General features: G+C 39.8%; 1 protein-coding gene and 2 pseudogenes across 20 annotated transcripts in view; 1 reads left to right on the top strand and 2 right to left on the bottom strand.

Annotated features, from left to right (window-relative positions):
• Nucleotides 1–17,275, bottom strand: part of ZMYM6 (zinc finger MYM-type containing 6) — a 44,366-nt gene extending 27,091 nt beyond the window's left edge. For 10 of the 20 annotated variants that reach the window (XM_049694853.1, XM_049695116.1, XM_049695191.1 and 7 more), the window contains exons 1-6: nucleotides 15,901–16,040; nucleotides 14,463–14,556; nucleotides 5,243–5,327; nucleotides 4,180–4,429; nucleotides 868–1,042; nucleotides 578–769 (exon numbers count right to left, since the gene is read on the bottom strand). In XM_049694853.1, the coding sequence (XP_049550810.1) occupies nucleotides 578–769; nucleotides 868–1,042; nucleotides 4,180–4,429; nucleotides 5,243–5,327; nucleotides 14,463–14,556; nucleotides 15,901–15,977 (873 nt within the window). In that variant the 5' untranslated portion in view covers nucleotides 15,978–16,040. Of the gene's footprint in view, nucleotides 1–577; nucleotides 770–867; nucleotides 1,043–4,179; nucleotides 4,430–5,024; nucleotides 5,142–5,227; nucleotides 5,328–14,462; nucleotides 14,557–14,960; nucleotides 15,045–15,900; nucleotides 16,068–16,599; nucleotides 17,053–17,123 lie in introns of those variants that run through there. The other 10 variants (XM_049695028.1, XM_049695014.1, XM_033422201.2 and 7 more) reach the window with 10 other exon arrangements.
• Nucleotides 7,348–11,247, bottom strand: LOC117200158 (ribonuclease P protein subunit p20-like; annotated as a pseudogene).
• LOC117200108 (40S ribosomal protein S12-like) lies at nucleotides 13,773–14,154 on the top strand (annotated as a pseudogene).
• Nucleotides 17,276–17,495: the final 220 nt, after the last annotated feature.

Genomic DNA, 17,495 nt, shown 5'->3' with positions numbered 1-17,495 from the left:
CCCCATATTATTCAGCAATAATTAAACTGATACAAATTAATATATTTAGTAACGAAACTAATAAATAAAAATTAGCTAAAATTTTAAAAAGGCAGTTGGAAAATAGAAAAAAGAAAACAAAAAAGCTACAGTATTCTAATAAGGCAATGTTGCCAGAATAATTACAATTCATTCCAAAACACATTTAAAATATATATTTTCTAAAAGGAAAAAGATGTTTTATATTTGCTGATTGTATCATCTTTTAACTCTTGGTCATAGTTTATTCACAATAATATGGGGTTTTCTTCACTATCAATATGTCACAGAATATTTCAGACTCATAGCAAATCATGAAATTATATTTGTGAATTCTTGGCCATGAACGAAACCCTAAAAAATGACCTAGTTCACCTATATCATCTCACTGTCAAATCAACCCTTACAGCATCAGAATCTATCGCATTTTTCAGGAGGGGGAATCACACACCAAGATCAACTGATGGGAAGAGCTCACTCTTTTACGCTGCACTTCATCCCTGTGCAGCCATCTCAGAAGGGGTAAGCCCAACTGTACACAACAGACTGATATTCATACCTGTTTATATGCTGTGATACTTGTTGAACTAAAAACCTTCTGGGACTGGCAAGGACCAGAGCTACTATAGCAATAGCTTCCACAGTTCTCACAACAGTTCATGGTAAGGTTGTTGGTAGAATGAAATTTTGAAAAACAGGCATCACTACAAAGACCATGTACCACATTTTGATATTTAACTTCAAATCGAATCTAGGAAGTAAAAACACATACAGATACAAAATAAGCAAAGCCGGTTAAAAACATCTAATCTGTGAAGAGAATCCCAATAAAGGTGAAATTCAACTTACATCAGCATTCTTCTGACACATACTGCACCTAGTTGAAATGCTATTGGTATATATGGTAACAACAGGTTTTTTCTTTAGCTCATAAGAAGAAAGGCATGATTGGCTGCAGAAATCTTTGCTAGGAGAGGAATTTTCAAATCGGGTTGTGATCACATCCTTTGGATTTAAAATGTCTCTAAAAATAAATAACAAAGGCAAAATGAAATGTGTTCTTCGTAATTGTAATTTCTTCCTCTTTGTGAGCTAAAATAACTACATTTACTAAGGGCAGCTATTGTATAGTAGTAAATGGGTAGCCCTGGAAAAGGCATCTGGGAAACTGGGTTTGATGATTAGTTCTATTACTTATCATCTGAGTGACAATGAGTGAGGCAATTACTGTCTCAATTTCCTCATGTATAAAACGGGAGTTTATAATACTGAATTCATAGATGTGTTGAAGGAGAGCTACATTTAAAATATATCTAGCCAGATGCTCATGAAAAAAACATTGAGGCTTCCAGCTCCATCCAACTTTCATCCACTGGAGCCAACAGAACAAGTGGCCATCCCACAACTCCAGACCACAAAACACTTGTCCTCTTACTACCCAGTAGCTGCCAAGAGTAGAAACATGAATGAAATAAGGAATGAAAAAACTTTTTATTTAAATGTAAGATTTGGGAAACAGATGAACTACCAAAGATTAGCATTAAAAATTAGCATGGTATATAAATCTTCACTATAACTGAAGAGACCAAAGAAACAAATGACAGACAAAAGCGCTATTAAGGCTTGGTATCAGAGGACAGATGGAAACAAGAATGAAACAAAAAAAATACAAATAACTGAGTTGTTCTATGAGGCTTGTAGAGTTATTCTGTAAGAGCTAATTGTTACAATAAGCACTGCCAGTAAAAACAGAGACTAAGTTATTGCCATTCTTCTGACAAGTATAAAAACTGAAGGAAACAGTCATTAATTAGAAACACTAGTTTCTAATTAATGACCACACAGTAAAGAAATTAATGGCAATAATATTATGTACTACAATAATGTACTGGGTAATTTCTATGTGCCACACATTGGTCTCTTTACTCAAATTATCCAATTTAATTATCAAAAAACTCTGTAAGGTAAGTATTATTAGGACACCAAATCAGAAAGGTTAAATAATGACTTGCCAAAGTCATTCAGCTGGTAAGCAGTGAAGCCAGAATACAAATCGAGGCAGTCTGATTCTACAGTCCATGGACTTCATCATTCCACTATTCTGCCTTCCATCCTGTACCTTTATTATACAGAACTCCATGGTAAACTACAAAAGAATAACAACAGCAACAGGGACTTCCCTGGTGGTCCAGTGGTTAAGACTCCGTGCTCCCAATGCAGGGGGCTCAGGTTTGATCCCTGGTCAGGGAACTAAGATCCCACATGCTAAGATCCTGCATGCCGCACCACACAGCCAAAATAAAAAAAAATTAAAAATATAAAAAAACAGCAATAGAGCACTACTTTAATGTTCTAAAACTCACCTAGCCTTACTAATATGACAGTGAATCTTGGAAACCAAGTGGATATGCCTACATGCAGATGAAGTATTAATTTTGAAAAGTAATTTTTCTACTAAAATGAAAGCAATTAAGAATTTTATTTAATAATGTAAATCTGCCAGTGCTATGTATATATAAGTAAACCAATGAGAGTGACTTTTTAATGAAAATCTGTGCACATAAATATAAATGCATTCTAAACTTTATACATCCAAATATATGTTACATCTTAACATTCACCTTAGAGAAACCATACCTCTCCCAACAACATGGCTCAAACATTTTTTCTAATTTCTTTTAGTTTATAAGAACTCTAAGCACAACTTTTTAATTTTATAGTCAGAGACCATGCTTAACAGTATGACTCAGTTTAATCGTCTACACTAGTCAGCTGGTGAGACATCAAGTAACTTTTGGCAATGTGCAAAAATCAACCCCCAGCTTGAAAGATAGATTTATCACCTAACTTAGCCTGGAGGAATGTTTCACAGCCTCTGAAGGCAATGCAAAATCAAGAGACAAAAAAAATTTTGAATAACAACAGCATTGTGGTAAAAAGCCAATGACAAGAGTCTCTACTTTTAAGAGAATATGTATTTGGATGTATAGGCGGTGTTATGTTCTTTAAAATTTAATTAATTTCCTTTTGATATTTGATATGTTGAGATTGAATATCTAAAAACAAAAAACTAAATTTACTCTTCCAGATCAGTTTCATGAGAATGACATAAAAGAGTTAAAGTAAGGTATAAGAGGGGCATTTTGGAACAAAACTAAATTTGAATATTTAAGTAAAATGTTTTAAAATGCCTCTTTCCTTTTAGTTGGGGATTTCCATTTTAACAGGATCTACTTTTAGATACCTAAGGCCAACACACCAAGCAGATAAAGAAACTATCATGTATCGCCAAAGACAAAATAGAGACCTATAAATTATGTTAAATATACATAATACCAAATTTATTATTAAAAATAGTAGGATCCCACTTATTAAGCATTTGCTATGTGCTAGGTCCTGTGCCAACACTGTCTCATTAAAACCTGAGGAAGTAGATATTATTTACCAATGAAGAAACTAAGGCTTAGAAAGGTTAAATATCTGGCCCAAGGTCATATAGCTGGTAAGTGATAGAGCTACAATCTAAAACCAAGCTCTTAACTTTCCTTGCTCTACATTAGCGACTACTGAGAAGACACTGTATTCCTAGAATTGCACTACCACACAAATAGGTAAAACGTGCCAAATTCTTCAAACTTACTGAGGCAGAGAAAGAAGTTTATATAACTTCATTGCTATTTCTTCCTCTCTCTGCATCTATGCATTATTATAAAGTAACAATGACCCCCAACAAAAGCTCACAAGGACTTTTCAGGAATAAATGCATTATTTTTGTGGCCATTTACCTTCTAAAGAATTAAATAACTTTCATATACTATTATACGGGTGATATTATTTCATTCTATACTTCAATAACATTCAAGATAACAATTTTGAATATTGTTGTCTACAATTACAGTAGACGTACAATATAGAAGTGGTCCTATAGTTTCTCACAAATAATTTATTTCTTTCTAATTGAAAGAGATAGGAAAACTGGTCTAAACAATACTTTTTTACATCAAGTCACTTATTTAACTTTACAAAACTTTAGAATTTGCAAACTTCTCAATTAGCTAAAAAGTATTTCCAGGGAAATGAGCTAAAGAGATTTAAAATAGCAATAGCATATTTGAACTAAAAACACTTAAAAAGTAAGGGATATAATTAAGAATTTCATACTTTGAGCAGTTTGCACAGGTTTTCTTGGGAGGAGGTGGTAGGCAGACAGGTGAAGAATATCCGATGATGCACCTTGTGGAGCAAAAGAGCTGAGTAGATCCTGTCTTATGAAATGCAGTTTGCCCCTTATAAAGCATTTTTTTGCAACCAGAACAAAAAACCTGAATAGCTACGGCTGGAACTGAAGGAAGCGATATATTTGGGCCAGATGATGCAAGAGAGAGCTGAAAGCCTGGGGTCAACTGTTGGGCTATAAAAACAAAATAAGAAAAAACAACAACAAAAACTGTTTTCACATCAACATGAACATATATACATTCTCTATTTTTTAGGACAAATTCCCTCAGTCTTGAAATCCAATATTGAGGCAATAACCACTCTAAAACAGGCAGCTTCAAACTTTTTAACCATGACACATAGTTAGAACTACATTTCACATTATAACCCAAGAGACACACACATACATCTGTATGTGCATGTGTGTGTATATGTATATAAAATTTAATAACTGAAACAGTAGTTTCATGAAATAATATGCTTCCTTACTATACGCACCACACTCTGATATACAGTTGACCCTTAAACAACTCAGAGGTTAGGGGCGCCGACCCCACGCAGTCAAAAATCCGTGTCCTGCTATCTCTGTCTCAAAAACAAAAGAATTGATAAATGACTCATCCAAGGGCAGGAAGCTGAAACAGTCTGGATAGAATCAGGACTCAAACTCTAGTTCTTCTGATTCCACATATTGTGATCTCCAATAGAACATAAAAATGTCCCCACACTAAGTTAATTTACAGTCCTGTAGAATACCTGTAGGTACTATGTTTATTGAAAAAAATCACCTGTAAGTGGAACTGCGTAGTTCAAACCCATGTTGTTCAAGGACCAACTGTAATTATATTCCACTTTTTAAAATACTGGTCAAGACCAGCTAGCCAGTTTGAAAAGCACTGCTTTGTCTAAAGGAAGAAAAAGACTTACATGAGGTACTTTCCCTCAATTCTACTGGTCAGAATATAACAAATACTGATTCTAACTAACTTACAGCTCTGTTTCTTACCAAGAGGACTGTCACTGACTGAAAAGACAGCACTAATTTTCAGTTCACTTTCTTGAGTTTTCGGCTTTGAAGCATGTACATATTCCTTAAAGAAAAAAAGAAGAGAGAGAGAAATGAATACAGTGTTAGTACTGAGGAAACTAGAAATTCAAACAAAAAAATAACTCTGTCATATTCATCTCTTCTACATTATAGTCGTAATCGCCTTCAAATACCTCAAAAGTCAAAATTTACAAGTTATTAGACTAGATTTAATCTTTTTCTTTCTTTTTTTTTTGGCTGCGTTGGGTCTTCGTTGCTGCGCGCAGGCTTTTTCTAGTTGCGGCGAGCATGGGCTACTCTTCGTTGCGGTGGGCAGGCTTCTCATTGAGATGGCTTCTCTTGTTGCAGAGCACAGGCTCTAGGTGCACAGGCTTCAGTAGTTGTAGCACACAGGCTCAGTAGTTGTGGCTCACGGGCTGTAGAGCACAGGCTCAGCAGTTGTGGCACACAGGCTTAGTTGCTCTGCAGCATGTGTGATCTTCCCAGACCAGGGCTCAAACCTGTGTACCCTGCATTGGCAGGCGGATTCTTAACCACTGCACCACCAGGGAAGCCCTAGATTTAATCTTTACAAAAAGGATCTTTAGAACTGAAGAATCTTTTATGATAGTTATATCTACTTCTCAAATGTAATCTTGTTATATGGGAGTAATACACAGCTATTTCAATGCTGAGCACTACCCCTTTTATAGGCTGTGTTTATAACGGAGCAATAAATGAAATTAAATCTGAATGATTTAGAGTTTGGATCAAATTAGTAATTTTAGCCAACAGATTTGCAAGTGGCATATCTCTTAATGTCAGAAGACACGAGTTTCAATGCAATCTGCTCATTATACAAAAAATCAACACAGCCTAAATCAGGTTTATCTTTAATGTATTCTTCAAAATGCTTTAAAATAACACGTAATCATGAAAGAAATTAAAATACATATACCTAACTTGAAAAAGAGTGCCCTTTATTCTGAGATCAGAACTACCCTACATTTTGGAGCGGCGGGGGTGGGGGGGGGGTTGTTAAAACAGCCTTACGTATTTCAAATAAAGTTTATTTATTTTTTTAAATGACAGTGTTCTTTTTTTTTTTAGTTACAGTATTTTATTTATTTTATTTGTGACTGCGTTGGGTCTTCGTTGCTGTGCGCAGGCTTTCTCTAGTTGTGGCGAGTGGAGGCTCCTCTTCGTTGCAGTGCGCAGGCTTCTCATTGCGGTGGCTTCTCTTGTTGCAGAGCACGGGCTCTAGGCGCGTGGGCTTCAGTAGTTGTGGCTCATGGGCTCCGTAGTTGTGGTGCATGGGCTCAGTAGTTGTGGCATGCGGGCTTCAGTAGTTGTGGTTTGCGGGCTCTAGAGCACAGGCTCAGTAATTGTGGTACACGGGCTTAGCTGCTTCATGGCACGTGGGATCTTCCCGGACCAGGGCTCGAACCCGTGTGGCCTGCACTGGCAGGCGGATTCTTAACCACTGCGCCACCAGGGAAGCCCTCAAAGTTTTTTGGTTTTTTTTTTTGCGGTACGCGGGCCTCTCCCTGTTGTGGCCTCTCCCATTGCAGAGCACAGGCTCTGGATGCGCAGGCTCAGCGGCCATGGCTCACGGGCCTAGCCGCTCTGCGGCATGTGGGATCTTCCCAGACCGGGGCACAAACCCATGTCCCCTGCATCGGCAGGTGGACTCTCAACCACTGCGCCACCAGGGAAGCCTGCCCTCAAAGTTTTTTGAAACAATGGTGATAATAAATGGTAGTTGTATTTTTAATCTCCCTGTACTTAGCAAAATAAATGACAAATGTATCAGTTCCCAAAGTTACTTTGGAATTTCTTTAGAATATTAAATGCCAAAGATTAAGAACCACTGCATTAATTTACCACTTCCCATGATGTATGTTATGGCACCAAACAAACTGCTGCCTATAAGGTAAGAATTATTGAACCTTCTTTATGGATGAGGAAAGTGAGGCTTAGAGATGTTCATCAACTTGTCCAAGGTCACAAAGATACTAAGTGCACAGATGGGAATCAAACCCAGGTCTCTCTGTTTCAAAATCCATGCTGCCACCCTCCTAAATGTACAAATACAATATAACATAATTACTATAATGAATTCAAACTCTGGTCCCCAATGGAAATTAAGTTCCCCTGTTGTAGCTTCTCCCATCTCCTTTCACTCACAGCACTTGTCATAATACATCATATCATATTTATTTGGGTGATAATCTGTTTAATGTCTAACACCCCTCCTCCTCCCACACACATACACTAGACCAAAAGGACCATGTCCACTAGGGACAGGGACCATATCTGTTTTTCCACCTCTGTACATTCAACACCCAGCACAGTCAACATAACAAAGAAGACTATGGGTTCCGGGAGCAGACAGAAACAGGTGTGGTCCTGGTTCTTTTTTTTTTTTTTTTTTGCAGTGGGGTGGCCGGGCACCAACACAACTTGATACGTTTGACTGTATAGGACAATGGTTACAGAACACAAAGATTCAGAAAGACCCACTGCTTGGGCCCAACAAAAGACAATATTCGCCCTCTGAATTCATAGTCCTCGGGGCTGCAAGGAGGACAGGCTTTTTCCTACATGCCTCTGGTAGAAGGTCCATGACAGTACTCAGTAGAGCCACATCTGAGCCTAGCTGTATGCAGTGGGTGGATAAGACAGGACAGCCTCATTTCAATTACTTGGGTGCGACCCTGAAGACACAGATGTGGATGGCTGAGTTGTTGTAGATCTGGGTCAGCAGCGCTCACGTGTAAGTCTCTGGTTCCAGTTCAACGACAAGCTCCACAGTGGAGGTACTGGCACCACCTGCTGGGACCTGAAGCTGCCAGCCTGAAGCTGTAGGGCAATGTTGATGGTGCAGTTGATGGCCAGTGCATGTAGATCTCAGTGCATGAGTTCTGACCCCATGCCCGTCCGTCCAGCAGTTTCTGGCAGTGGGCCAGCTGGGCCTTAACGTCAGTCTTCATGTTGACAGAAATGTCATTGGGCTTCCGGTGCAGGCAGTGGGGAAGCCGCTTCCACAGGGTGTACTAAACCGGGTCCAGCTCAGCCTCGACGGCCCCGCGGGGCTCTCCATTTTCAGCCATGCTGTGTGCCTCCCTCCGGTCCACAGTGTCCTCCACGCGCATGTGGCCCACTCCCCTGCCAGGCCACTCAAGCATTGCGCCAACCAGCCAGAATACAGAATGCTGCCCATGACCCCAAGGCCCCAAGAAGGGGAGAAAAGGAAAGGGGTATGCCGCAGGAATGCCAGAACACTAGCGATCCCGGTTCTTAAACAAGTTATTTAATCTTTCTCAGTTTCAACTTCCTTATCTATAAAGATAATATTATCTAACCCACTGGACTAGATTTATGGGGGATAAATGATTTAATACAAATAAAGTATGTAGTGTGATGCCTTACAGTTAGCCAGAAGTTAAACATGATTTAAGAACAAAAATGCTAGCTCTTACTCTTTTCATAATTATGACATTGAATAAATATTTGTTGAATGAATGAATCTAAGTTAATTCAATTCAAAGTGGACATTCAAGTTCATTCAATTCAAATGTTCTTAAACATTATACTCAAATAACAATATTTACTTATTGGCACTTGCAAAAAGAGGAGGAAGTTAAAAGTACCTATATACACCTCCTTCAACTTACCAAAAAGAACACTTAAGACTCAACAAAAAATTGTCTTACCATCAATTCAATCTCTAGTATTTTTCTAATATGCCTGTTACATTTCCCTAGTCAGTTTCTTTCACTTCATAAAGTAACTGTTCCACACCTCCATCACTCATAAGTCCCAACCCCACATACTTCCTGCTCAGTAATGTTTCTATTTCACCAAGAAAATAGAAGCAGCTAAGTAAGAATTCCTGCAACATTCTGATTCCCCCCCCCACCATGCCTACAAATTGATCAGCAAACTGTCCTTGAACCTTACAGGAAAAGGCAACCTTCTCAGTCATGACTAAAACAGCACTTATGTTCAGGATCTCTTTCCCTCTCCCTTCTTACAGCACTTCATACTGTCTTTGTGTATCCTCAGCCTCTCTCTACCTTGTCAACTAAAAGCAGCATGAACTGTAAAGAGGCAAAAAGGTAGTTTATTTAGGTTCTTAGAATTGTAATTCAGGGATCACAGATTCTGGAAGAACCCAGAATAGTGTCCCAGTGGAGGAAAATGGGTAGAGGTTTTTATGGGGAAAAGGAGGAAGCTCACACAGGCTTACACAAGCTGTTTACCAAGAATTTGGATTGGACGATAAAACTGTTCTGTTCATACGATTGGGTTATCAAGCACGTCTCATCCATTACTAGGGAAAGGTATGGTTTCCTTAGTCCAGAAAGAGTCCAGTTCTCAGCATTGTTCTTTCCTTTTGGCAACTCAGCAACTATTCAGCAGTTTTATGTTAGAGAGTTCAGCAAAAGTTCAGCATGGGCAGCAAATGTGGAGATGCTCAAGACAGTCTCAGTCATTCTTGCCTTTGCTCCTTTTACAACCTCCATATAGGTTTCTTCCCTTCGGCTTACAAGGAACCTATTCCCTAAGGAACTACTGCCCTCTCTTCTCTCTCCCTTTACAACTGAACTTAGAGAAAAAGTATTCCATTCTTTCTCTACTTCCTCACTTTGATTCCCTCCTGAACACAATGCAATCAGGCTACTGCTTCAACTGAAGGTGTTTTAAGATAACCAATCATCTCACTATTGTGTAATTCAACAAACAATTTTAGGTTTTATCTTACTTGGCTTCTCAAATACATCTGACACTGCCAATGATTCCACTGGTTGTCTTCGGATTATGTTATTACTTCAATTCATCATTACTATTTCTTAGTATCCTTCATTGATCTTATATTCACCCCTGAAGTCAATGGTTCCAAATTCAGTGGCATCAGAAGCCCCTAAAAGTCTTATTAAGACATAGAGTGTTGGGTTTCAGCCTCAGAATTTCTGATTCAGCAGGTCTGGAGCAGGGCCCAAGAATATACGTTTTTAACAAGTTCCCAGGTAATGATGAGGCTGCTGCTTGAGGGACTACTTTGAAGCCATTTTGAAGCACTAAATTAATCTAGTTCCCAGTTTTCTATCCTGAGCTCTACTCTCTTTTCTCTACTTTTGTTCTCTGAACAATCTCATCCACCTTCATGACTTCAACTATCACCTATGTAGGGTCATCAAATATAGCAAATAAAAATATAAAATGACCAGTTAAATTTGAATTTCAAATAAACAACAAATAATTCTTTAGTATAAGTAAGTCCCAAACATTGCATGCAACATACTTATATGAAAAAATATTCATTGTTCATTTGGTAATCAAATTTAACTGAGCAATCTACATTTTTATCTGGCAACACTATACCTACAGGTAGATAACTCTCTAATCTCTAAATACCACATCCATATGGGCAAATGCCTCCCAGTGCAAATTACCACTTGAATGTCCCACGAGCCCCTTAACACAACAGATTCCAATACTTATTACTTCCCCCCAAATCCTGTTCCTAGCCCCTCAGTAAATGGTACTGTCACAAACTCAACTTACTGAAGCCAGAAACCTCTTGAGTATTCCTGGATCCTCCTTGACCCTCATACTTCATTTGCTATCTCTAAGTTGGATCAATTCTACCTGAACATCTAAAATCTATTCTCTTCTCCCACTTTACTACTGAAATACTCAACCACTAAACACACCACATTCTCTCACCCCTCCATGACTTGGCACATGCTCTTCTCTGTCTGAAGATCTTCATCAATTGCTATAACTCAAGCACTACCCACCCTGTGAAGCCTTCCTCTCCTCCCTAGACAGACATAAGGGATCCTTTCCCTGTGCTCCCAATGCACCTTACACAATATTTAAAATTACAGTAATTACATAATACTGTGATTTTATATCTGTATAGAAGTGGCACAAAGCAACAGAAAGAATATATGCTTGAAGCCAGTCAAAACTAAGTTCCTGGGCTTCCCTGGTGGCGCAGTGGTTGAGAGTCCGCCTGCCAATGCAGGGGACACAGGTTCGTGCCCCGGTCCGGGAGGATCCCACATGCCGCAGAGCGGCTGGGCCCGTGAGCCATGGCCACCGGGCCTGTGCGTCCGGAGCCTGTGCTCCGCAACGGGAGAGGCCACAGCAGTGAGAGGCCCGCGTACCAAAAAAAAAAAAAAAAAAAAAAAAAAACTAAGTTCCTATTCTAGCTCTGATGCTTCCTTTGAGTTTGTAAGTTACTTAACCTGTCCTTCCCTCAGTTCCCTCCTTTGTAAAATGGGGTAAGGATACTTCCCTCCTATGTTTGTAGAGTTTAAATGAGAATAGGTAAGACATACGTAGCATACCTTCTGGCAGGGAGAAGTCACCCAGCAAATAATTACCTCTCCCATTTCCATACCTTTATTCCCCCTTACACTATCAATTCTCTTGAGAGCAGAGGCCCTATCTTTTCATCTTTGTAGCTCCTCTGAAAACAAAATAACTAACAAAGCTTAGCATCCTAGTTAAGGGTTTGGGCTCTTGAACCAGACTGCCTGGGTTCAAATGCTAACTCACCATTTACTAGTTGTGTTACATTTAGTCTAGCAAGTTACCATCTGTGTCTCTGTTTCCTTGTATGTAAAGTGGGAATAATAACATACTTAACTCGTAGGGTTGTAAGCGTCACATGTAAACTGCTTACAATGGTGTTCAACAAGTGCTTTAGGTTATATAAACAGGAATAAAAGTCACTGAACGACTGAATGAGAGCTCAACTATAGCTTTAATATCCAGAACAGACCCTTAGTATATCATAAAATACTCAACTTTTCAATTTTTTGTCTATTTTCCAATATTCAAATACGACATGAAAAATTGCACATACTATTTGTTCAATTGGCTTTTCCACCATAGGTCACACTCTCAATCATGAAAAATTATAGCCTATTCACCTTGAAGCATTAATATAAACCAAAAGGAACTAAGTAGGTCCCTATCCACTTAAATCTACAATGTAAGCTGTTAACGGGATTTTCATTATCACAATTTTTATACAGAAAGAATACTCAATTAACTCACAGTACAATATTTCTTAAATTTTTATACTACAGGCAAGGTACGATGAAAGAAATATTGGATCTGGAATTTTAAAAAACTGGTTTTGTATCCCAGCTTTGCCATGAGACCTTGGTGAAGTCACTTATTCCTTCAGGCTCAGTTTCCTCATCTGTGAAACACAGCCTCTTTTATTTTAATTATTGAGCATGTGCCAGTCATTGTGCAAGGAACTGAGATCAAATAAGACCAGACCCAGGAAACCAAATTCATTGACCTCCAGATGCCATAATAAATGTAAAAGCACTACATGATTTAAAAAAAAAGACGGAGAAAGAATGGCTAATTCTACCTGAGTGACAGTTAAACTATATCTTAAAAGAGGAGGAACTTTTTGCCAAGCTAAAGTATCCAGTTTAGGATACACAGGCAGAAGAAATGGCATGTGCAAAGGCAAGGAAATAAAAATCAACAGAATATACCTTCCTGTGAAATGCAAATAGTTTGCAGGAGCATAGATTAGAAAAGGTGGGAAGCACTACTGGGCATATATCCTGAGAAGACCATAATTCAAAAAGAGTCATGTACCACAATGTTCATTGCAGCTCTATTTACAATAGCCAGGACATGGAAGCAACCTAAGTGTCCATCAACAGATGAATGGATAAAGAAGATGTGGCACATATATACAATGGAATATTACTCAGCCATAAAAAGAAATGAAATTGAGTTATTTGTAGTGCGGTGGATGGACCTAGAGTCCGTCATACAGAGTGAAGTCAGAAAGAGAAAAACAAATACCGTATGCTAACACATATATATGGAATCTTAAAAAAAAAGGTTCTGAAGAACCTAGGGGTAAGACAGGAATAAAGACACAGACATAGAGAATGGACTTGAGGACATGGGGAGAGGGAAGGGTAAGCTGGGACGAAGTGAGAGAGTGGCATTGACATATACACATTACCAAATGTAAAACAGATAGCTAATGGGAAGCAGCCACATAGCACAGGGAGATCAGCTCGGTGCTTTGTGTCCACCTAGAGGGGTGGGTTAGGGAGGGTGGGAGGGAGATGCAAGAGGGAGGAGCTATGGGGATATATGTTTATGTATAGCTGATTCACTTTGTTATACAGCAGAAACTAACACACCACTGTAAAGCAATTATACTCCAATAAAGATGTTAAAAAAAAAAGAAAGAAAAGAAAAGGTGGGAAGGATGAGTGACGACACTGAAGAGGAAAACAAAGGCCTAAACATGGATAGTTCGGATGCCACACTAAAAAGTTTGTTTTATCCCGCATGAGGAGACAAGGTCTTTAAAGAGAGCAGTGTCATCAGATCTATAAAGAGCACCATAGTGCTCTTTCCCTGTTGCTGGGGAATTGCATGGGAGGTAGAGGCCCCAGTGCATTCAAGATTCGGCTCCACCCATAACCCATTGCTGTGGCCATAACCCACCGCCTTGGTGGAGGAAAGCATTTCCACTGGAGGTGTAATGGACATTAATACTGCTTTACAAGAGATGCTGAAGACCACCCTCATCCAGGACAGCCTAGCATGTGGGATTCCGAAGCTGCCAAAGCCTTAGACAAGTGCCAATCCCACCTCTGTGTGCTTGCATCCAATTCTGATGAGCTTATGTCAAGTTGGTAAAGGCCCTTGTGCTGAATGACAAATCAACCTAATTAAGGTTGATGGTAACAAGAAACTAGGGGAATGGGTAGGCCTCTGTAAAACTGACAGACAGGAAAAAGCCTGTAAAGCGGATGGTTGCAGTTGTGTGGTGGTTAAGCAAAGAGTCTCAGGCCAAGGATGTCATTAAGGAGTACTTCTAATAGAAGAAATGATCAGATTAAAAACGTGGCTCTTGTTCCTCAAAAAAGAGTATCACTATACAGAGTTTTGGTGAGATATGTGACTGAAGACATGACGATGAATAGGAAACTGTTATAAAAGTCCAGATGAGAAATAATAAAACAGGGAGGAAAGGGCAAGGTAAAAAAAATTCTTAAAAGGTAGAACCCACAAAACTTGACAAACAAATGGTTACTTCTGGCAAAAGAAGAGAAAGAATTTACCATCTGGAGGGAAAATAAGTGTCATGGATACCACCATCCCCCACCCCACATCCTGTAGACACTACCTCAGAACCCTTCGCAGCACAGCATTTTAGGAAGGCGTGGAGTGGATGAACAAGACAACATCTACTTGACATCCCTGTCCTGGAATGACACTGCCTTTGAGATAATAAGAGAAATAGAGTATTATCACTATGACTTATTTTATTATTTATATTTTCAATATTATTGATTTGCTTATGCAATGAAGCCAATAACTAGAGTATAAAGCAAAAGAACTGTCCATGAAGGAAAAAAAATCATTTTTTGCCAAAACAACTAACTGGTCTCTCCACACTAATCTCCACAGATTTCCAATCTGGGTCCCTAAAAGGTAGCCATATGATCTTTCCAAACATGTTTATCTTATTCTCCCAAGTAAAACCCTACAATGGCTTCCCAAAGCTCTCAGGAGAAGACCAAAATTCGTAACAAGGTCCACAAGGTTCTGCATAATCTGGCCCCAAACTACCTACACTGCCTCATCCTAGAAGTAGGATAGCATAGGCTCTGATGTCTGATACCTGGGTTTGAATCCAATCTTTGCTATTTATGAGCTGTGATCTGTGGTAAACTGCTTGACCTCTTTGTACCTGGTTTCCTCATCTCTAAAATGGGGATGATAATATGGTTGTGAGAATGGTGCCTGGCACAGTCTAAGTACATATAAGTGTTAATAGTAACAAGTTAGTATTTATAAGATCATGTTATTATGATATAATATACTCTACATATTGACATATTAATATCACTATTAGTATTGTTATTATGATCATCATTATCATCGTCATCACCATTTTTGCACCTCTTCTGTTCCAGGCCCACTGGTCCTGCAGTCCTTCAAAAGAACCAAGCATCTTCCCAAATCAGAGCTTTCCTGTATGCAGATCACTCTACCTGGAACACTCTCCTCCATGCCTTCACCTAGTCAATTCATTCTTCATAATTCGGCTGACAAATCCTTCTCTAGCCCCCTGCCCCCAATCAAAACTAGGTCAGATTCCCCATTTCAGGCCTTTCTTCCACAGCACTTGTCTTAGTTTGTAATTATATATATCATGTGCAATTACTTGTGTAATGTCTATCTCCTCTACTAACCTGCAAGCTCTATGAAGGAAGGGACTAAACTGATTTTGCTCACTCCTGGATCCCCAGAGCCTGGCATAGAATAGACCACAAATACTTACAGAATAAATGGAAACTACTATCAGATACAAGAGAACTTTTTAAAAAGGTACCAATGGAAAAAGGGTAATACACGTTACTTTCTTCTCACAAAAAGAAATATAATACAGTTACCAAGATCTTTTTTCATTCAAAGAGCAGAATAGGTGATTTACTCATCTAATGGGGAAAAAAATCAGTTTGGGTTACCTTACAAGTCAGAAACTAACTAAAAATTTGAATTCACCAGGTAGAAAGGAAGAAATTTTTTTAAATTTAAAATAAATATGAAATGCTTACTTGAGCATTGTCAGGTTCTTCTTTAATTTTGTCCAGAAGCCCCCGCTGCGGTGCCATTGCTTTGCCACATTCACCATCCAAAGGTTCTTTCATTCTAATTTTTTAGGTAAAGGAATTCCCCGGTCTAAAACTAATAGATTTCTTCTTGGTGATGGATAGTTGGATTCCTAAAACACAACATAAAGGATTGGTACTCAGACTTTTTTTTTTTTTTTCATGTTTATCTATATCAAAAGCTTTGTTTTGAGCACAAGGTTTTAGGGCTAAGCATTTGGAAAAAAAACAACCCTTCTGGGGCCATGACTCTTCTCCTTTCTTCCTGCCTTCTGCTTCTTTGGTAGCTGCCTTCACATAAAGTCTTACAGCAATAGCTCCCACTTCCCTGATAGCTTTAAAGACAAATACTCTGGTCTTTTGTATGTTGAAAGTTACTGAGGTAATTAGACTGGCAGACCAACACGTGAGAGAACGTTACCAAGCTCTTAGAAGAAAGGACTCAGAAATACTGTTTCTGAGTCCATGAGAATTAGTACTTGGAGGCCCACCTCAGCTTATATTTCTCAAAATGGGGCACACCAAACTCCCCACCCCCACCTCTAACTCAGCCTTCACTAGAGGCCTCCATAAGGGCCCCAACTCTCGGCTTAAAGATAGATGAGAGCGCAAGTTGCCTCCACAAATGAACAGGTATGCCCTTACTTAAAGTGGACCACCTGCACGGTCTCACGAAGGCCATGCCCAGGAATGAGCCCCTCTGAGATCCGCTTCCCAATCTCCTTCTTGTAAACAAGATTAGTCATTCAGCGGACTTCCCTTCCCCTAAACAGGACGTAGTACACCTGAAGCAAAAAGGAAACTCTCCAAAGTTGTCTTTACCCAAACAGGCAAGCCAGACATGGAAATGGGCAACTGGCTTAATAACCAGTCCGAGGGATGAGAATTTAGGACTACCTGCCACAGTTACAACAATCTATGGGCTCTCGTGTCGTAATCGCTCCCAAAATCTCGTCCCCACCAATAATTCCCACGCCTGTCACAGGGTACAAACGCTGCAACGTTGTATCTTTTGGAGAGAACGCGACCCGCAAATGCCTGTCAGCGTGTCCCTGCAGCGAAACCGCAACGCCCGACTGCGCCGCTTCCGCCCAGCGCCCGCCTCGTCACGTGGCGCGGCCGCCGCCCCGCCCCACGCGGCCCCTCCCGCTGCTACCGGCCGCGCTCACCTTCTGGTGGCTTCCCTGCTCCCGGGGAGCACCGACCGGGGAAGGAGGAGTAGAACCCAAGGCCCCCACCCTGGGACGAAGATTATTTTCTCTTACGGGAATTTTTCCGCCTAATCCATCGCAACGCAACACCCGGACAACTGCGCGTGCGCAACCCTGGTCTCCGCCCCCTTTCCCATTATGCTCCAGACCTGAGCTGAGTGGATTTCCCAGCATTCCTCTTTCCTCAGTTATGGTTGACTTCTTAAAGAGACCAAAACCCAATGGTGAGAAGATAGAGGAAGAGGTTGGGAAGAAACTAAGGGGCGTAAGATGACGCTGTTAAGTGCCCTGCACCATTCTTTATTGCCCATGTCTGGAAAGGTGACCTGC

Source organism: Orcinus orca, chromosome 1 (genome assembly GCF_937001465.1).
Source record: "Orcinus orca chromosome 1, mOrcOrc1.1, whole genome shotgun sequence".
Classification (NCBI taxonomy): Eukaryota; Metazoa; Chordata; class Mammalia; order Artiodactyla; family Delphinidae; genus Orcinus; species Orcinus orca.
Note: the sequence above shows the minus strand (reverse complement) of the source record. Positions and strands in the feature narration are given on the sequence as shown.